This window comes from Schistocerca nitens, chromosome 9, assembly GCF_023898315.1.
Source record: "Schistocerca nitens isolate TAMUIC-IGC-003100 chromosome 9, iqSchNite1.1, whole genome shotgun sequence".
Taxonomy (NCBI): domain Eukaryota; kingdom Metazoa; phylum Arthropoda; class Insecta; order Orthoptera; family Acrididae; genus Schistocerca; species Schistocerca nitens.
The window spans coordinates 501,495,843-501,518,585 of record NC_064622.1 but is presented as its reverse complement, the minus strand read 5'-3'; the positions used below and the strand labels follow the sequence as shown (position 1 = coordinate 501,518,585).

The 22,743-nt window shown below is 41.7% G+C and overlaps 1 protein-coding gene across 2 annotated transcripts in view; it reads left to right on the top strand.

Annotated features, from left to right (window-relative positions):
- The window catches only part of LOC126203669 (serine protease 30), a 121,532-nt gene that overhangs the window by 78,484 nt on the left and 20,305 nt on the right, over positions 1–22,743 (top strand). Inside the window, exon 7 of one of the 2 annotated variants that reach the window (XR_007540345.1) lies at positions 21,723–21,860. Coding sequence is in view for 1 of the 2 variants with exons in the window: in XM_049938033.1 (XP_049793990.1) it covers positions 21,723–21,950 (228 nt within the window). In the remaining variant the exon portion in view is untranslated. Of the gene's footprint in view, positions 1–21,722; positions 21,951–22,743 lie in introns of those variants that run through there. The other variant, XM_049938033.1, reaches the window with a different exon arrangement.

Here is a 22,743-nt window from a genome sequence, read left to right as displayed (position 1 = left end):
GTTGTTATTAATTTTTCAGGTATCAGTTACTTGTAGAGAAAAGAAAGCAGGAATGGTTCACAACTTATAAAATAATTTATGCATTTAACAGCATTATGTATCACTTTCATTCACTTTTATTAGAATTACTTTTGTATTGTTTCACTGCATTCAGTGCAAAGTGTTCTGTTATATGAATTCATTCATTGATTTGAAGGGCTCTCTAGTTCAACAATGAATTAGCAAAACATGTTAAATATTATGGCAAAAATTACATGTAGGTCTTCTTATGTTACTATGAAAGTGAAACATCCATAATAACACTTGAGACAAGAAAATACCAGAAGCTTTTGAGATGTGGTGCTACAGAAGACTGTTGAAATTAGATAGGTAGATCAAATAACTAAAGTGGAGTTACTGAATCTGTGGTGTCACCGCCAGACACCACACTTGCTAGGTGGTAGCTTTAAATCGGCCGCGGTCCATTAGTACATGTCGGACACACGTGTCGCCACTGTCAGTGATCGCAGACCGAGCGCCACCACACGGCAGGTCTCGAGAGACGGACTAGCACTCGCCCCAGTTGTACGGACGACTTAGCTAGCGATGCACACTGACGAAGCCTCGCTCATTTGCAGAGCAGATAGTTAGAATAGCCTTCAGCTAAGTCAATGGCTACGACCTAGCAAGGCGCCATTAGCATTATATAACTTGTATCGTCAAGAGCGATGTACCACAATGATGGACTAAAGTTAAGTATTCCAGAAGCTACGTACTTTTCTTTATAGCATTCATTACGTATCCTGTTTCAGAGCTCTCTAGCCTGCGTGAGTTTAAGCGCGTGCCTTTCGGTTACCCGTCACTGTGGACTGGCTGTCTTGTCAGTTCACAACAGAATCAAACTAAACATAGTTGTTGTTGTCTTCAGTCCTGAGACTGGTTTGATGCAGCTCTCCATGCTACTCTATCCTGTGCAAGCTTCTTCATCTCCCAGTACTTACTGCAACCTACATCCTTCTGAATCTGCTTAGTGTATTTATCTCTTGGTCTCCCTCTACGATTTTTACCCTCCACGCTGCCCTCCAATGCTAAATTTGTGATCCCTTGATGCCCAACATTCCCAACTATCCACAATTCTACATATGTAGAATTGTGGACAGTTGGGAATGTGAGTCTCACAGGAAGCGTGCAAGGGATAAGTCCCTACAGTCGCCCTATTCATCTGTGTCCTCGGTGGCTCAGATGGATAGAGCGTCTGCCATGTAAGCAGGAGATCCCGGGTTCAAGTCCCGGTCGGGGCACACATTTTCAGCTGTCCACATCGAGGTATAACAACACCCCCTGTTGGCAGCTGAGGTTGTCAGTTAGTTATCATTTATTCCAGCAAAAAGCTGCACGGTCATCAACAGTAACTGTTCTTTTGAGAAAAAGTTACTGTCTTCATATATATCTGAAACCTGTCAGTATCTCCAGGCTTCTTCCATGTATACAACCTTCTTTTATGATTCTTGAACCAAGTCTTCGCTATGATAAAGTTTGTGCTAAATTCCACCAGGCGGTTTCCTCTTTCATTTCTCTCCCCCAATCCATATTCACCACGTTTCCTTCTCTCCCTTTTCCTACTCTCAAATTCCAGTCACCCATGACTATTAAATTTTCATCTCCCTTCACTACCTGAATAATTTCTTTTATCTCATCATACATTTCATCAATTTCTTCATCATCTGCAGAGTTAGTTGTCATAGAAACTTGTACTACTGTAATAGGCATGGGCTTTGTGTCTATCTTGGCTACAATAATGCATTCACTATGTTGTTGGTAGTAGCTTACCTGCACTCCTATTTTTTTATTCATTATTAAACCTACTCCTGCATTACCCCTATTTGATTTTGTATTTATAACCCTGTATTCACCTGACCAAAAGTCTTGTTCTTCCTGCTACCGAACTTCACTAATTCCCACTATATCTAACTTCAACCTATCCATTTCCCTTTTTAAGTTTTCTAACTTACCTGCCCGATTAAGGGATCTGAAATTCCACGCTCAGATCCATAGAACGCGAGTTTTCTTTCTGCTGATAATGATGCCCTCCTGAGTAGTCCCTGCCCGGAGATCCGAATGGGGGACTCTTTTACTTCCGGAATATTTTACCCAAGAGGACGCCATCATTATTTAACCATACAGTAAAGCTGCATGCCCTTGGGAAAAATTACGGCCGCAGTTTCCCCTTGCTTTCAGCCGTTCGCAGTACCAGCACAGCAAGGGCGTTTTGCTTAGTGTTGCAAGGCCAGATCAGTCAATCATCCAGACTGTTGCCCCTGCAACTACTGAAAAGGCTGCTGCCCCTCTTCAGGAACCACACATTTGTCTGGCCTCTCAACAGATACCCCTCCATTGTGGTTGCACCTACGGTACGGCCATATGTATCGCTGAGGCACACAAGAGATAGGCACAACAGAGATCATCATCAATTTAGTCAAGGTACTGTCAGTTTAGTAATGGAAGGAAGTGTAGAAGATAAAAATTGATGAGGGAGACAAAGACCTGAATTCAGTAAGCAGGTTTAAATGAATGTAGGCTGCAATGGTTATTCTGAGGTGGAGAGGCTTGCACAGAAAAAACTAACATGCAGAGTTGCATCAACTCAGACTTTGGAGAGAAGACCATAACAACAGCATAAGTGAATACACATCTTACAGTAAAACAAGTCAGTAGTGAACTTCTTCTATAAAAATGCTTTTATGTGCTTGTAACAAAAATTCAACCACAGGTGGTGAAGGATTGTAAGGGGTAAGTTCATTCACTTGTAGCCATTAAGCTAAATTAAAATGTATATGATCCATGTTAAGGACATCTCAGAAATGCAACCACATGTGAAAACATTAAGAAAGTGCACACTGTCATATTGCAAAGTTAGGAAGTAAAGGCATGTAAATTAGCTAGTTCCATAGGCATATGGGAAGAAAGTGTTGCATCATTCCATCTTGTGTCATCATGGGCCTCATGCACCTTTAGCTTCAATTTTATTGATACTTGCTGTGGGTGTAGACCTATCCTAGAAATGAATCTGTGCAAAATTTTGAATGATGAGCTTAACTATATGAGAAACAAAGACATTCTATTTGCATGGATTTTTTATGAGTGTGCATGAAAACAAACAAAGCCCAATGTTTGAAGCTCTCTTATTATGGGATAAAAGTAAGTAGGAAGTTCTTGTCCAGGTTTGGATAACTTTTGGTTGTGAATCTGAAAATACAGTGTGACAGAATGTAAAGTATTTTGAGAGCCAGCTTAATGCATTGAAGTGACTCAAAAAATCTGCAGAGAAAAATGCACAGATTTTTTGACATTCTTTGGGGTCACATATCTCAGGAATAAAAAATTCAAAAGAACTGTGACTTGCCACATTTGTTGACAATGCCTGGGACATGATTCTTTTAGTACATCTTCCTGCTTAGCCAATTATTTTCGATTATTCTTAATCTTAAACACAGCATCAACTTCAAATTTACCATAAGTGAGCCAAGTTCAAATGTAAATATTGCAAAAGTGTCATTTTAGAAATTCTTTTTTCCAGAATCATTGGAAAGAGCACAATTTTCTGCACTATCAACATCCTGGTCGACCTTAGTTCAGCAAAGCGATCAAATAAGAGGTTGAACTTCAATAAATGTCATATGTAATATGTTACAATCACAACACGGTACAAGCTGCTGAATCCATAACTTCAAGACAAACAAGAATGATAACTGGTATATTAATGCTCATTTCTAATTACCCATGAAAACCATGGAAATTTGATGACTCAACCAATCCAGAACCATTAGTTGGGTCAGTTTCTGTACCTATCCTAGTAGTGACCATGTATGGCTGTAAAGGCAAGATGGGCATGATGTTGTTATTAAACACTGCATACGCTGTTACATGTAGACATCTGTGTCTGCTGGTTTCTTCATTGAGGTTCCAAAACCTCAAGTGGGTTTCTTGCTGTGGTTCCTAAACCGTGTTGTTTGGTGTTTTCATGGAGGTTCCAAAGCCTTAGTTGGGTTTCTTGCAATGGTTCCCAAGCTGATATGTGGGTCTCTTCATGTTGCTTCCCAAGCCAGTGCTATTTAAAATTATTGCTTCATGGAATTAAATTTTTTCAATACTGCTCAATACGGCTTCTGGAAAATTGTCCTGGCATCCTGTTCTAGTTACTGAAGATGCTATAATATTCATGATGGTGTGTTTTTCAAGAATACAGCATTTGTCTTCTCTTTCAGGCCAACTAAATGAGTAAGCTGGACCAAAAGGGTGCCCGGATTTTTTTTTTTTACAATATCAACTTCATGTATGTTACCAATTCACCAGCAATTGTTGTAGATGGAGATGATGTATTGGCCAGGAATAAGGCTTAAAACTGACATTAAAGCCACAATGGTGTCAGATAACTGAGGCTATAAAAGAAGTTGTATCACTTGAAATGTGGCTACTTGTATGTGGTTCAAATCCATTTGCAAAAATTGGTAATTTTCAGGGGTTCTGCCTAAAGTATGGCCACTTACAAATTATTCTTCTGGTAGCTTTCTTTCTTCTTTTATCTCCGGGCATCAATTTGGCAATAATCACTGTTGCTTGATCTGGTATGTGCATTTAGTAAGCTGTACCATCTTGCAATGGTAACATGTTGTACACAATTTTTGTTGAAGTTCAACCTTACTTTTTGTTCCTTTGCTGAATTGACTCTAAGATGCAACAAGTTGTTTCTAGTGGAGAAAAGTGTGGTGCTGGAAAGAAGAACTTCTGAACTGACCCTTTTTCAATATTTTCATCTGAACTGGGCTCATTTTCTGCAGTTTTAAATTTGGCACCATGTTTCTGATCAAGTATGATCCACAATAAGTGCTTAGGCAGAAAGACATACTGATGAGAGTCCTGGCCCCAGGTACTGTTAAGATATGTGCCAAGTTGTAATTCTTTTGTGCTTTTTCTTCTAGAGATAGCGGAGTCCAAAGAAGGCCAAAAAATTTGAATGTTTTTCTCTGTAGATTTTTTGGGGTACTTTGATGCATTATAATGGCTCACAAAGTGTTTCACACAGTGCCACATTGTGTTTTTCTGGTTTAGGGCCAAACCTGAATAGGATCTGAAAACAAGAAGTTGATAGTTGTTGTCACCTTGTATTAAGAAAAATTCAAACATTGGGGTTTGCTCACATTTGAGAACTTCTCAAATATAGGGCCACAATTTCCAACATACTGGGTATTATGAACTTAAATGTTGTATGAATTCATTCCTATAGTATATCTGTATCTGAGGTAAAACTGAATGAAGTCAAAAATGGAAGAGTGGGAAACTTTTGAAATATGTGATCACTTGGGGTGTAATCACCTGTTTTGTGCATTTCACGCAAAGAATTAACAGTGGGAAAACTTTGTATATTGGCGTTGCATTTCCAGAACAAAACAAATGAATTTAGATAAGAACTAAAATTGTCGTACACGCATGCACTCGAAATGACCACACAGGCACTCTCACATGCACTAAAACCAATGAGGAGGCAAGACAGCTAATCAAGAAAGTAAAACAGAGGGAAAATAAAACACAGAAGATCTAAAAGAACAACATAGGGAAATGTGACTGGCTGACCACTTACAAAAAAACTTGGGTGAGCACATCTCCACAAAATGTTGTTTAAAAATGCGGGACAATTCACAAAACTTTAAAACATGAACCACATTTGTTTGATCATTACATAAAATAGACTGCAGATCTTCTGGCAAATCCACTGCAGTCCACTGGTCAGCAAATAAAATGCAGTCCAATAAAATGTGGTGCACTGTGATCTGCCCATTACAAGCACCACACATCGGAGGGTCCTCTTGCCAGAGTAGAAATCCATGCGTCATAGGGCTGTGGCCAATGTGAAGATGAGTAAGAAGGACCTCATCCTGTTGACATGACTGGGAGGAAGTATGCCACAGATGAGTTGTGGGCTTGATGACATGGAGCTTGTTGTCAGTCACTTCTAGCCACTCATCTTCCCATTGACACGCAACCTTATACCTAAACAACAAGGTGAGAGCATGCAGGGGGATAGCACACCGAAAGACCTGATGGTCACAACATGCCTCTTTGGCTGCTCGATCTGCCCTTCCATTCCCCAGAATTCCCACCTGCCCTGGTACCCAGCAGAAAGACACCTCCTTCCCCAGACTGTAGTTGGACGAGGGTGTCCTGAACTGTCTGGGTTACTTTATCTGCTGGGTACAAATGTTGGATAGAGTAAAGGACACTCAGAGAATCTAACACCGGGAGAATGTCTCATCCACTCCAGTGCCTGCAAGATCACATATAATTCTGCATTGAAGATCATAAATTCTGGAGGCAGTTTGACCTCGAGGACACAATCCGGGAAAATGACAGAGCAACCAACAGAATCATCCTGTTTGGACCCATCCTTAAAAACAGCTACATGATTGTGATGCTCAGATAAAATGGCAGAAAATATCGCAGTAAGAATGGAAGTGGGAGTGCTATCTCTCCTCTACCACACCAAATCTAAAATCACTCTGGGCTGCTCCAGTAACCAGGGTGGCAGATGGTTAAAACCCTGAATTTGGCATTGGACTGGCACCATACCAAGTGACTCCAGCACACACTTCATGTGGATCCCAAATGGCATCATGGCTTTTGGACGGTTGGAAAAAAGGTGCTCCAGATGTGGATGAAAAACAGTGCAGTGTGCAGGTGAAGTAGGAGCTGTGAGGAACTTACATGCTTGGCTCACCAGGAGGAGCTGGCACTGGATGGTAAGTGGCAGTTCTCCCACCTCAGAACAGAGGCTGGGTATGGGACTGGTCCAATAAGTACCTGTGGCCACCCGAATCCTCTCATGGTGGACAGTGTCAATGATCTGCAAATAAGAGGACCTCGCTGACCCATACACCATACACCGTGCACTCGTAGTCCAGCCGTGAATGCACAAAAGCCCAATAAAACTGGAGGAGATGGGCCCTGTCTGCTCCCCAAGACCTGTGGCTAAGGCACTTGAGGATGTTCAGCGCCTTCAGAATTCTGGCTTTCAAGTCTCGCAGGTGTGGCAACCGTGACAATCCGGAGTCAAAAATAAGGCCCAGAAACCACACTGTGTCTCTGAAATGTAGGATGGTGTCCCCCATCTTCAATACAGGCAAATTAAAAAGACGATGAGAATGATTAAAATGAACACATATACACACATCAGCCGAAAACCGAAAACCTGTCTTTGCAGCCCACTCCTCTAACCGCTGCACTGTAAGTTGCAACTGACAGCTTGCCGTTGCAACACTGGAGGAGGAACAGAAAACAGCAAAATCAGCCACAAATATGGAGCATGGTACAGGACTCCTTACCACAGATGTAATACTGCTGATGGCTATGGCAAAGAAGGTAACACTTAAAACATTGTCCTGAGGGACACCATTCTCCTGCTCAAATCGGTCAGAGAGCGTGGCACCAACTCGGGTCCAAAAAAACCGCTGAGACAGGAAAGACCAAATGAAAACGGGGAGGTGGCCACAAAAGCCCCACTGAAGCAGTTGCGCAAGTATATAGTGTCTCCAGGTATTATCGTATGCTTTACTTATATTTAAGAAAATGCCGATACAGTGATGCTGATGGAGGAAAGCCTACTGAATAGCTGCCTATAGGAGGGTCAGGTTGCCTGCAGTGGACTGATATCAGAGGAATCCACATTGAGGATGGCTAAGGAGTTGTCTGGTCTCTAACAACCAGAATAGATGCTGGTTAACCATTCACTCCATAGTCTTTCCTATAGAGCTCGTTAGGGCAATGTTCCGATAACTACTCAGACATGTGCGGTCCTTTTCTGGTTTGAGGAGAGGGATCAGAATTCCCTCCCTCCATGAGTTGAGTTAGTTGCCTGTCTGGTATATTAGATTAAAACATTTGAAGAGGATTTCTTGGGACACTGCTGGCAAATGTTGAAGCATGCGTGACTGGGTGCAGTGTCATGAGTCTCAGCCAGTGCTGATTCGAGCTCCCACATGGAGAAAGGAGAATTGTAGGCCTCAGAACCATTGGACCTGAAGTCCAACTTTTCCCTCTCCACAGTTGCACGATAGTGACAAAACACTGAATTCTGGCTTGCATTGGGAGTAGTTTGTGCAAAATGCTTGGCCAGCGTCTGAGCAATGTCTCTGATTGTTGTTTGGAGACACCCCTGTTTCAGTACTGTTGCTATAGGTAAATGGCTGCATGCACCGAAAATCCTCTGTATGGCTTCCCATACTTTTGTGGAACAAGTGGGACAGTTGATGGAATCCAGGAACTCCTGCCATGACAGTTTTTTGCTCTCCTTAATGACACGATGAGCCTTGGCTCTAGCGATTCAAAAGGCGGTGAGATTGTCTGCTGTTGGGCAGCATTTAAACTGCTGAAGAGCTGCACGCCTCCCCCAGATAGCTGAATGGCACTCTTTCGTCAACCAAGGTACAGGTTGCCACTTAAGGGGGCTGAGAGACTTTTGTATAGACAGGTCAGCAGCATGATGGATCACACGTGTGATGTGATCCACCCATTCCTGGATGCTGTTACAGCGTTCAAAGACAGCCAACCGACTGAACAGTGGCCAGTTAGCCCTGCCAATCATCCATATTGGCAGCTTCTGTTCCAGCAACACACCATCCAGGAGGTGAATGTGGATGGGGAAGTGATCACTGGAATGAAGGTTGTCAATGATCTCCCAGTGAATAGAGTCGGTGAAGGCTGGAGAGCAGAGAGATAGGTTTATGGCTGAGAATGAACCAGTAGCAGCACAGAAATGAATGGGAGTACCAGTGTTGAGGATGCACAACACTTGAGATGTCAGGAGGCTCTCCAAAACTCAACCTCGAGGGCAAGTAGATGTTGAGCCCCATAGGGCATGATGGGCAAAAAGTCTCCCAGGAGGAGAAATGGTCGAGGGAGTTGCTCTATAAGATCTGTGAGAGCCTCAAAGGCTACTGCATCCAGAGGAGGTAAATAAAGGGAGAAAACTCTAAGCCACCAATGTGAATGAATTTTAGCTGCAACTGCTTCCAGGTCAGTATCCAGGGGGAGAGCAGAAGAGTGGTGCCCATTATTGACAAACACAGCAACCCCTCCTTTGGCTCTTTCCCCAGTGAGGTCATCCTTGCAACATAGTGTATAGCACTGTTGTGCAGGGGCGTCAGATGCCTTGAAATGTGTTTCCTGCAAACACAAGCACAGAGGGTATCCTGAATCCATTCGTCTTCCACTATCAGGGGGGTAGTAATACTTTCATCCTGACTTTCTGATGGGGAGGGGAGCCTACAATTGGTGGAGGCTCGGTTTTGGAGTGAGATGGTTGCCCCAGTCCGACATCAAGCTCCATAACCTCTAAAGAAGAATCGAGAGAGAGATATCAGAGAGGATGATGTCGACATCATCAGGCTGTTTTCTGCACAATTCCACCAGTGTTGGACATTTTGCCTTGGATTTTTTTCCCCTGGGTAGACTTTGCAGGCACAACTGCGGTTGAGGGTACAGCAACATTGGACAGTGTACCAGACGGAACCTTCGGAGGGGCGGGGACCTCCACAGTGTCAGCAACCACACCTTTTTCTGAAGTTCTTGGGGAAGGAGCAGGCTGAGAAATGACTGCAGCAGCGGAAGTGCAGGGACACATGCAGGTACTAGTGCCGAAACTAGCAGCCTCCATTTGTGTATCAGTGTCAGCTTTCCGCATGGGCTGTTTAGCAACTGAAGTGAAGGAGGTGGTAAAACATGGGGGCAGCATAGCTATGTACAGTTTTTTTGCCTCATATAGGGGATGCATTTCATAGTTTTAAGCTGCTGTATCTTCCGTTCTTCCAGATACATTCTGCAGTCCCGACTCCAGAGGGGTGAGGTCCAGAGCAATTTACACACTTCAATGGAGACGAACAGTGGATACCGTCACAGGTGGCCTCACCACACTTGCCACAAGTAGCTCCTCCGAGGCACCCAAGAGTAGTATGCCCAAAGTGCTGGCATTTGAAACACTACATTGGGTTGGGTACATAAGGCCACATGCTTAAGTGAAGGAAACCTGCCTTAATATGCTTAGGGAGTTTTGTGCTATTAAATGTCAGGGTAAAGGAGTCACACTTAACAAGAAGCCCATCCACCCTCTTCATGATATTCTTCATGTCAGCTATTCCTGCTGAAGCCCACTCATCTTCCAGTTCCTCTTTGGGAATGTTCACCAGATCCCTGCACATCACAACACATTTTCTGTAATTCAAGGTGGTGTGCAGCTCAGTTTTGATGGCATATTCCCCAAGGGATTGCACATTCTGTAGATTCTTAGCTTGTTGGGAACTACCAGTTTCCACCAACAGCATCCCATAACACAATCTATTAACAGATTTCAAACTACCAGCAATGCCCTCAAGCCCTTTGTGAATATAGAAAGATGAAACTTTCTTGAAGCTGCCCTCTTTTTTTTTTAACAATTAAAAACACATTCTGACCGCTAGTGTGTGTTCTGTTACTAGTCATGATACCCTGAGATTTCACTCCTGAGTCAGGAGTACTGGCTACATGTGCCCTCTTGTTGGATTTGGTGTTGGTACCTACCAGTGGCCAACTCTTTCCGCTGTGAGGAGGAAGAGAAGATTTCAAAGGATCCAATTCAGTCCCACGAGCAGCTAGGGAACTAGAAGTCCACCTAGACAGAGCCCCGCGTGCCTAGGTAAACCTTATACAATTGAGGCGCGGCAGGTTCCACAGAGGTTTCCTGCTAATGACTGTTCCACCTCAACAGCCACGCATCTCATCAGCACGCTGCACACCTTGAGATTGAGGTTTTTTTTTATAGAGGTTTTTTCCATCCTCATGATCCGGGCGGACAAGTCGAGATCCCCATTCCCTGAGACACACATCGTTCCATCGCCACACCGCACGGTGGTCACTGAAGCATGCCCAGAGCTTACAGTGATAGGACTGGTGGTGCTTCCATTAGTCCCCAGCTCAGGAACCCCAGGGTCTCCAAGCCCATACCCGGCAAACGAATGCCGAGCCCCTGGGAGCTATCGGACTGGGAGTCAAACCTGCAATATTGCATTTTATGTGCAAAATTAAATATCTCTGTCTCATGTGGTCCATTGTAGTTTTTTCAGTAGCTCCGTGGTGCTCTTCTACATATCAAACAAAGCTGTGACTGTTCACACTGCTCTTTGCATATGTCTGTATTCCCTGTTAAACCTATTTGTTATGCATCTCATTTACTTGAGCAGTATTCTGGGCTGGGTCACATTAGTCCTTAGTAAGCAGTCTCATTCATGAACTGACTGCATATTTCCAGCATCCTATCAATGAAGCGAAGTCTGTCACCTGATTTTTCTGCTGTTAAGCCTATGTGATCATTACATTTAATATCCACACAAATTGTCATGCTCTCACACTAGTATGTTTTCCCTGAATCCAATTGTGATTCATAGTGTTGCAGTCGTAGGATACTACTTTACTGCATTTTGTGAAGTGGACATTCATTTGAAACCCCAATTAATCATACATTTCTTAATAAACACTGGTATGAAACACATGCTACTCACCATGTACGGAAGGTACTGAATGGCAGATAGGCAATTTGAAAAAATACTGGCAGATAGTATAAGCTATCATACTAAGTCCTTCATGAGTCACAGACAATACAAAACACACACACATTTGCACATGTGTAATTCACACACATGTGGCAAATATCTACATTTACATCTACACCTCTCTCTGTGTGGTTGAGAATATATTGTGTATTGGAGTCACTTCCCCCATTCCCTGTTCCTGCAGGAAGTAATATTATGGTTGACTGTTGTAGGCACAGAAACTCATGGACCTTTCAACAGTAGTCCACACTGTGATGCAGAATGCCTCTCTTGCAGCATTTGCCACTTGATTTGGTATCTTCATGCCTCTTTCTTGGTTACTAAATGAACCTAAAACAAAATGTGCTTGAATCTTCTCTATTTCCTGTCTCAATACTATCTGGTACAGATCCCAGACTGAAAACCAGTATTCAAGTATTTGTCAAATGAGTGTTTTGTAAGCTACTTCCTTCATTGATGGACTACATTTCCTGGGGATTCATCCAGTGAACTTCAGTGTGGCATCTTACCTGTGATTAATTTTATGTGCTTGTTCCAGTTCAAATTGCTTCATATACATGCTCATAGATACTTTATGGAAGTAACTCCTTTCAGTGTCTCTTCACCAATTGTGTAACCATACCATGAAGGGTCTTTCTGTCTATGTACTCATATTTGTTTATGTTGAGGGTCATTAGCCACTATATGCAGCAAGTGTTGACACTCAGCATGTTGCTACAATTTTCCAGCTTTGCAACTTCTCTGTACACAACAGAATCATCCACAAAAAGGCTCATGGGACTTCCACTGTTATCTTCCAGGTCATTTATACAATGACCGGAAAAAAATTGCAACAGCAAAAAATTAATATAGATTAATGAAATTCTGGGATTACATTTGTCTGGATAATGTATTTAGGTGATTAACATTGCAAGATCACTGGTTAATGTAAGTGCAAGAGAAGACATTGCAAATGTGAAATGCTGGTACATTAATAATCAATGTAACTGCCAGAATGTTCAATGCAAGCATGCAAACATTGTGTAATACAGGTGACAAATGTCAGTGTGTAGGTTGGAGTTCCATGCCTGTTGCACTTGGTTGGTCAACACAGGGATAGTCCATGCCATTTGTGAATTACACCTGAGTTACTGTCTGAAGGTGTCCGATATGTGCTTGACTGAAAACAGAACTGGTGATCGAGCAGGCCAAGCGAATGTATTGACAATCTGCAGAGCATGTTGGATTACAATAGTGGTATGTGGGGAAGTGTTAACTTGTTGGAAAACACCTCCTGGAATGCTCTTCATAAATGGCAGCACGAAAGGTCAAATCACCAGATGGATGTAGAAATCTGACAACCACGAGTGCTCATGCTGTCATACAAAATCGGACCCTAGACCATAACTCCAGGTGTACGTCCAATGTGTCAACCACACAGACAGATTGGTTGCAGGCCCTCAACTGAACTCCTTCTTACCAACATGCAACCATCGCTGGCACCGAGGCAGAATCAGCTTTCATCAGAAAACATAACAGACCTGTACCCTGCCCTCCAATGAGCTCTTGCAAATGTGTGAAGTTGCAAATGGCAGAGGTTTGGGGTCAGTGGAATCAGCCATCTGGCTGAGAGTTGCCTCTGGAGTAACTGATTTGAAACAGTTTGTTGTGTCACTATGGTGACAAATGCTGCTCAGATTGATACTGCAGATGCAGTGCGATTCACCAAAGTGATATGCCAAATGAGATGATCTCACCTCTTGATAGTGTCAAATGGCTGTCCAGAGCCCAGTCTTCTTGTGACTCTACATTCTTGTGACCACTGCTGACAGCACTCATGTACAGCGGCTACATTTCTGCAGAGTCTCTCTGCAGTATTGCAGAAGGAACATCCAGCTTCTTACATCCCTATTACACAACCAAATTTGCTGAGATTGATTTTTTGAACAGACCTCTTATTATCCATAGTTCATCTGGCTACACTCTATGTGAGTGCTGGCTAGTTATTGAATGGTCCCCAATGTTGTTAGAATGTTTTATCATGGACTGCTTGGTCCCTCTTTTCTTCACCCCAGTTTTGGAAGCATCTGAATCCCGATGCAGAACGGCTGTTTCTCACCGACATTCCTCGGTCATGCAGATCCTGTTCATAGTTCAAATAGAGTAGCTTCCTCCCCTACATTGTCCAAGTAGAAATACACATTTGCTAAACATGTTATGTTACCCACCTGTTGTATTTGGCCATTTCATCAGGGCCTTGACCGGCATGTCTGGAGAACACTGATGGTTGCCTGCTGAATTCATGCTTATTTGTAATCCATTGGTCTCCAGAATATATGGACTGTGGTAGCCATGAACTTCTTGTATTCTGGTTCCTGTCCATGTAAGAGAGGGCTTTTACACTGTGTAATTGCAGCTATGGTGATATAGATATTTTGAAGCACCTGGTGTCTCCACTAAACAATATCAGTATAACCCCACTCAAGTCCAAATCTGAGAGCTGGGTCATCAGTGAAATACAACATTTAGCACTGAAAAGCATGTTTATTAAGAACACCAGCATATAGGCAGAACAGAACTGATCTCCTGGATGGGGATCACAGTTATTGATACAAACACCAAATGTTCCAGAATGCTAGTCAGTTTTGAATCAGCAACCCACAGCATGCCAAACTGTGACTGCATCAGAGCTTACCACAATTTTGTGAAAAGAAATAGTCCTATAGCACTCCCTGTGAGTTGTGTCTGAAGTTTCTTTTATGTCTGAAGACTGTATTTTCTTCATCAGGCAGGAGAGTGGAACTTTAGTGAAGCTAAGTAACACAGCATCTACCTGGGCACATTTATCTACTGCTTTCTCGGTCTTGAGGTTGAACAGAGTGAGCTGTATTTACATGATCATTGTTTTTGGAACCCGTGTCTGTCCATACAGAGGAGATTTTCGGCTTCCAGAAATGTCATAATACACAAGCATAAAACATATTCCAAAATTCTACAACAAATTGATGTCAAAGATATAGGCCTATAGTTTTATGCATCTGTTTGAGAACCCTAGTAGACAACAGGAATGACCTGTGCTTTCTTGCAATTATTAGAAACTCTTTGCTCCTCCAGGGAGCTACAATATATTGCAGCTAGAAAAGGAGAAGTTATTTTGCATACTCTACACAGAGTCAAACTGTATCCTGCCAGATCCAGTGGCCTTTCCTCTGCTAATAGACTTCTGTTGTTTTTCTATCCTGTGGTCACTTAATTCAATACCTGTGATTTTGTCATTTGTGTGATTATTTAAAAGAGGTACTACAGTGTGATCTTCCTGTGTGAAACAGTTTTGGAAAAAGATATTTAGTATGTTGGCCTTTTCTGTGTCATTCTCTGTTTCAGTTCCATGATGGTCACAGAGTGTCTGGGCAGATGGCTTTTATCCATTTACTGATTTAACATAAGTCTAAAACATCTTAGGAATTTATGTCAAGTTGGTAGACAGAATTGTTTTTTGGAATTCATTGAACACTTCATGCACAATGCTTCCTGTGCTGATTTTGACTTCATTTATTTTTTTGTTTGTCAGTGAGGCTTTGGCTAAGTTAAACTTGCAGTAAAGTTTTCTTTCCTATTTTAGCAGCTTTCTAACACAGTTGTCAAACCACAGTGTCTTTTCCATCCCTGACAATGTTGCTCAGCACATACCTGTCTGAAGCTCGTTGCGCAATGCTCTACAGCATTGCCCATTGATACACAGCAGTGTCAGTGCTGGAGATTAAATTTTCACGTTGACCCATCAAATAATCTGAAATCTGTTTCTTGCCACTCTTGCTTTGCTAAGCAGTAAGTTCATCTTGCCAATAATTCTGAACACATTGTGTATCATTAAAATCATCTATCGATCTAACATGTAACTATGCAAACATGTTGTGCCTAGTGACCAGGTGTAACAAAGAGTGAAATTAATGTTTACAATGAGGGAACAATGAGGTACATAATGCATTAAACACCAAACTGATGGGAGTACGTACTCTGACCTATCTGTAATACAACAGTGTAGCTTGGGACATACGTTTAAGCATTAGCTGAGCAATTGACAAAACATGTTATCGATGGTTCAAATCCATCATCATTCAAAAATTTTTGCACTAATATGATACTTTAATCCATAAGCATACGCCATGTTTTACCACATTCAGACAGGAATGTGACACTGTTACTTATATTGTGCCCTGTGCACACTGCACTGGTATACTGCCTGAATGTAGTCTTTGCTCCCTGTTGTGATATTCTTCTCACAGGAGTATACTGACATGCTCGGGAATAGTATCCAGACAGGTGACACCTGACTATTAAAGGCATTCCGCAGTCTTGAAATATGTGTAAGGACAACAGGTGAGATTCAAAAAGTACTGCCTGTCTGAGAGATGACTATAAGATCAGCTGAAAATGAAGAGGCCATCCTAGATACAGCTCACACTAGTCCACCCACAAGTACAAGGGCAGTTGCACAACATTTGAATACCGACCAGTCATCCATATAGCAAATACTGTAGTCACATAAATATTGCCCATACCACCTACAGCTGGACCAATAGCTCCAGGGGTAGGGTTTCAGAGCTAAAATGAATTTCTGTCAGTGGCTGTTAGAAAATCTGGAAAATGATGCATCACACATCTCATTCTCAGATGAATCACAAATCCAAAATAGTGGAACCATCAGTTGCCAAAACATGCGTTGTTGGAGTACTCATGGGGTGCAACAGGCTGAACATGATGGGGAGTGAATATTTTGTGTGGAATCTTGGATGATCTCCTCACTGGCCCAAATTTCTTTGGGGCCATTTTATGGGCACACACTGCCTGCACTTTCTGTGTCAGGGGCTCTCACTGCTGCTGGAGGATGTGCCATTGCAAGATTATTTAACGATGTAGTTTCAGCAGGGTGGAGCTCCACTGATTTGACTTTACCTGTTTGTAACTATCTGAACAGGCAACTTCTGGGAAAATGAATAGGAAGAGGAGGACCTGTTGCTTGGCCTGCCAGATACCATATTGAACTCCATTAGATATCTTCCTGTGGGGTCATTCAAAACAAATAGTTTACACTCAAGTGCCAGAAAACCTCAACCACCTCAAGCAATTCATCTCAGAAATCTGCAGATCAGTAATAACAGAAATGCTTTGACCCACAAGAAGATCTGTACAATAGAGGCACAGTTGCGCTTGAACTGAAATGGTCATCACTTTGAGGATTTTATGGCGTGATAAACGTTATCAGTGCAGTTCTGTTCCTCCTATTTCTGTTCCCTTATGTGTCCTGCTTGCTGACAAATTGGCCACAAACACTTCCATTCATATACAATTTGCATTAAAAAATAAATGGAATCCTAGCCCCAGATTTGAGTGTCACTCCTCACACACGAGACTTCTCCGCAAAGATCGGACTGCCCAATTGGATAAATAAAAAATCTATTCACCAAGCAGCGGCAGAAGAACACACGTATAAAAGGTATTGCGGTTTGCAAGGTTTTGGAGCCATTGGCTCCTTCTTCTGGCAGAAAATCTGAAAGGGAAGGAAGAGGGGTGAAGGAAAAGAACTGGTGAGGCTTAGGAAAAGGAGTCAAGTTTGTAAAAGTTACCCCAGGTCACAGGAGACTTACCACAGAGTCAGGTGGTCTGCCAAAAGAATAGTCCTAGCTTTAGTGAATTAAAGTGGAAAACTTCAAAGACCATTTTCTCAAAAAATTTTTAGTGTTATCAATGAACTGCTATGGTCATCTGATATTAGAGTGCAGAACTAAATATACTATGAATATAAAAATTACAAATATCTGATTGCTATATGTATTCCTTGTGAGTTGAAAAGTTCAGGTCTGTTTGTCACCTGCAGGTCTAAGATGTTACAGTTCTCAAGTTAACTGCTCAAAGTAAGTTTTGGATAAGGCATTTAGAACACTGTCACAGGATTCACAGTCCCTACTACCCATCCTAATCACGCGAGTCTTCCAATCTTTAGCTGCTAAGTTGAAATCTCCACCTGAAACTGTACCATCATCAGGAAATTACACAAAATATTCTGCAAGTTTCGCAACTACTGCTACTGAGGTAGGAAATCTATAAATGCACTTGAAACTGTAACATCAACAGGAAGTCACACAAAATATTCTGCAAATTTCACCCCTACTGCTGCTGAGGTAGAAAATATATAAATGCATCTGACAACTATGTCTCAGCCATGTTTTAACACTTATCTTTGCACAGATTATTTCACATTCTGAATCTTTATTAATCTCACTAGATATTAATCTCACTAGATATTATCATATTTTTTTATTGCTGTAAATGTGCTTCCACTACCAGTGTTAAACCTATCTTTCCTATATGCATTCCAGTTTGAGTTTAGCATTTCATTGCTATTGGCATCTGATTTCAGCAAGTTTTCTGTCCCTAGTACTTTGTGTACACCATTGAGGTTTGTAAGTGTCTCTGTGTCTTAAGGCTCGACTGCGGAACTGTACCTGAGGTGAACAGTGATCTTTGCTGGAGGTGAGCAGTGATCTTCGCTGGGGTGGATAATGGGTGGGGGACAGAAAAAGTGGAGGGTGGGGAGATATGCAGGGGAGGGGTAATGGAAGATGCTAGTGTTGTCTGTGGGAGGATGCAGGGACCTGGTGGTGAAAGCATAGTGGGCCACTTGGTGTAGCACAAGGAAGCTGCACTCAGACTAGGGGGCAGGGGGAGAGGGGAGAAGTAGAGAAGGGGAAGGACTATGCACGCATATTGATTGGACAGAAGGTGTGTGTAGTGCTGTGGTCCTCAAGCACAGTAACCTGATACTGCACCAAATAGCCCACTGTCTTGGCTACCCCAGCAAAGACTGCTAATTCCCTCAGATGCAGCCACTCCGTGGTGCCCAGAGACAACAGTGACTCTGTGTGTGTGTGTGTGTGTGTGTGTGTGTGTGTGTGTGTGTGTGTGTGTGTGTGTGTGTGTGTGTTGTATGTTGTATGGCCATAAGAATATTTTGTGTTAAAAGCACACTTTTGGTTTCACATGACTGAACTTTTTCGAATTTATGCTGGTTCCCTTGGAAAAAGTTATTCTGTAGAGATACTTTATTACGTTTGAGCTCAGAATACATTCTGAAACTCTTTGGCAGGTGTGTCCCAGTGATACTGAATTTTTGCTACTTTTCTTGTCATGCCTTCTTTTGATGACTGGGCTCAGATTTCTCTCAGTTATTATTTTGTCTTCACAATGTCCCCATTTCGAAAAATTGCTTTCGCATCTCTGAAAACAATGGCCACAAACCACAACCATTCCCACTTGATGAAATTGACTGCTATTTTTTATGTAGGACAACTCGCACACACACTATCTGCTGCTTTGATACCATTTTGTTTCTCCCAGGAAATGGTCAAGCCTGTCTCATCCATAGCTGCTTTGCTGACACTTTGTTTCTACTGTGAAGTGGTCATGTCTCTCTCATCCATAGCTGTAAATTAATAGAGAAATTCATTTTTAAATATGGAAATATTGCCAACAAATCCATTTTGTGAGTTTTTGGGCCATTCTTCAATAAATGTGACACCTATCTGCCAGAAAGCTTTCTCATAGTGCTCCATCCAAAATATACAAACCATTGTCTTCTGAAATGGCCAAGCTGTTGGGTACTCTATGTACCTTTAATCACTGATTTCTGAATAAAATATTGACAGATTCTTGTTGCTTTTATTTGTTCTTGCTGTTTTGTAACATGGGCCACCATCAGCAGCAGGAGCAGTACCGCTTTTTTTTATTTTATTTTTTAAAAAAATGACGTAACTGATTCGTTACAAACTTTCTGCAGTGTTGGATCATTTTTCTTTAAGAATAAACATTCATAAAGGCACAGTATTTAATTTTATCTGTTTGAATGGGTCACACATGACTACTTTATAAACCCATGTGAACAAAACTGTTCTGGAGATAAAGTTGGCAGTTGACTCATACAATCATAGGTGAGTTAAAACATTTTGAGCACCTGCTTACCAATGCATTACTCCATCTTTGGAATGTTGTACAGCAGCGATTCTGCAAATTGGGGATTTGACAAGTCTTTTGTAAGTTTCCAGAAATGTGCATCACTAGAAATCTGTGCCCAGGTCACACAATTCTGATATATTGTGGACCAGCCGTTTATCTACACAAAGCTGGCACCCCATAATGTCCCAAATGTGTTCCATCAGGTTCATATCAGGTGGCTTAGACATTGATGTGAGTTCACTATCAAGCTTCTCAAATCACAGTATCACAATTGCGGCCTTGTGACACATCCCACTGGAAAAAGCCATCACCATTGGGGAAACCATCGAGTATGAAGGCACACAAATAATCCGTAGTATTTGTGTAGCCCACAGCTGTCAATGTGTCTTCAGTGAACATGATACGGCCAACGGAAAACTGAGCGAACGTGTCATGCAACACAATGCTGCCCCCACTGGCCTGCATCTGTGGTACGGTGAATGCTTTGGGCAGTCGCCGATCTGGACGGTGACGTACTCGGACGTGACTGTTGACCTGCTTTAATGAGAAGTGCAATTCATCTGACTGGGCAATGTGATTCCCTCGATCTGTGTTCCATACTAAAAGATGTCGAGCCCATTGCAATCGTAACTGAGGACATAGTTGGGTCTGTACGGGAACAGGTAGGGGTCGTCTGCTGCAGAGCCCCACATTCGACAGTGTGCACTAAATGGTGTTCTCCAAAATACTTGTACTGCTGTCACTGTACTATGTTATCATATTTGCCAAAGATCACCCCTTATCCTGCTTTACAGAACAGGTGAGCCTCCAACTGAATGTTCTGTGATGAGGTGTAGATGTTTGACAATGTGGCACCTACTTGTACATTACCATCCTTCAGCCACTTTTCATAGATGCTTGTGACAGTAGCACACAAACAGCTGACCAACTTTGCTGTTTCAAAGGTCCTCATTTCTACATGGTGGGCCATAACAATCTGATCATTATTAACGTTACTTATACTAGTGGATTTCTCCATTTGTGGTTTTTATCATTGCTAAATTTTTTCTCCAATCACCTCTGCTCCATTTTACTGCATCACATGCCCGCATCTGCGCCAGGTTTCATTCAGTCTTGCGTGAGCAATGGTTGTAATGATTTGACTTGCCAGTGTATGTTACGGTGTAACAAGCACCGACTCAACAAAAATTATATTTTATTGAGATAAATTTTATTCTTGCACAAAATCAAGAAATAAATATGCAACTCAGGTTTCAGAAATCTTAGCACACATATAAAACATGGATCTTGAATGTATTAACACTTGGCAGTTTCAGATACACCTGATAATGGTCTAATACAAAGGCCAAAACTGGTTGTGTGGACATTTTAATTAATCTGATGGAGCGGCTTTTTGTTAATTGAACAACAGTTGTGGAATCAGCATCATCCAAATGGAGAATCTAACAAAAAACATGGATCTATTACCAAGAAGCTCACCTAGAAGTTGAAATAAAAACAAAATATGAAAGGAAGGGCCTTTATAACTGTAATGAATGATCATTATTTGTCCCATCTGCAATTTCCTAGCTGTATATGAATTTATCAATCTCATGCGAAAGTACCAGCACAAATTAATACAAACAAAAGAAGCACAAATATGCAGTCTGTGGAAACTTGATTTTTATTTTCCCCAAGGGTGTAGCCTTTAAGGTTGTACTACACTAAGAAACTTTCTGAAACAATGGAAAATCCAACTGGCTTCAGCTACCGGGGACTGTGATTTTGTGTGTGTGTGTGTGTGTGTGTGTGTGTGTGTGTGTGTGTGTGTGTGTGTGGTGTGTAGTGTCTAGTGTCTAGTTTTGACAAAGGCCTTGTTGGCCAAAAGCTCATTTTGTGACAGTATTTTTGTTGTGCTTGTCTGCGACCCAGCAACTCCGCATTATGGTGAGTAGCCACTATCATTTTCATAATATTATAAGAAACTTTCTTGTTGCAGTACTTGACAGATCCTTATTTCTTACTATCAGCTTTTAAATTTGCATTAGTAATTTCTTCCACCATTGTTAATCTTGTTTTTCCTTCACTGTCTTAAGCTACTTGTCGTATTAATTTTCCTCATTTAAACGTGTGTTGCAGGTGGAGGCAGCAATCTCGCACCCATCCTACGATGATGAAACAGTGGACAGTGACCTTGCTCTGCTCCGATTGCCCTTTGCTGTAAGGCCCAGTCGCTACCAAGGGTTAGCCTGTCTTCCTGAACAGGGGCAAATCCTTCCTGCTGTTGGCTCAAAGTGTACAGTGATTGGCTGGGGGAAAGCCCAGGCTCATGATCCATTTGGAACAGATCTGCTGCATGAGGTCCAGGTGAGCAGTATTACAGTGAAAAAGCCATTACCTTGATTTTCTATTGTTTTAAACAGTTACTTTTTTAGTTTTTCTTCTGAAAATAGTGAATTTTCATGTGTTTTTTATAACATTGTTATTAATGAAAAGATATCGAACTTCAAGTGATGTGGTTAATAAATAGGCCTACGGTGTCACAATTTTTCTGCTGCCATTTTTAATGGTTACTGTTAAAAGCAGATGAGGATATTGTTTTAAGTACTTCATATAAGAAAACAAACAGAACACTGAATCATTAATATGTAGAAACTTAGTGCAATTAGAACTGATCTCACATTCACTCACAAAATAAGTAAAACTCCTATTGGGTTAATAGCATTTCCTATCACACTAAAAAGCTGTAATATTCTTATTTATATGTATAGTACATCAATCTTATAATTTCTCAGACAAATTAATACAGTCCACTACTAGGCTCTCAATAATATTGGTCTGCACCTACATCTACTTCTACATCTACATCTACATCTACATCTACATCTTTACTCCACAATTCACAATAAATTGCCTGGCAGAGGGTTCATCGAAGCATCTTTAAGCTACTTCTCTATAGTTCCACTCTCAAACAGCGTGCAAGAAAAATGAACACACAGATCTTTCCATGTTCATTTGTCCCTATGTGGATGTGCACCAACAAAATATTTTCACACTATGAGGAGAAAGTTGATGAAATTTCATGAAAAGTCCTGCTGCAGCAAGAAGTCTTTGTTTTTGTTGTCTTCCCTGCATGCTGTGTGGTTCTTTGGTGTAAACA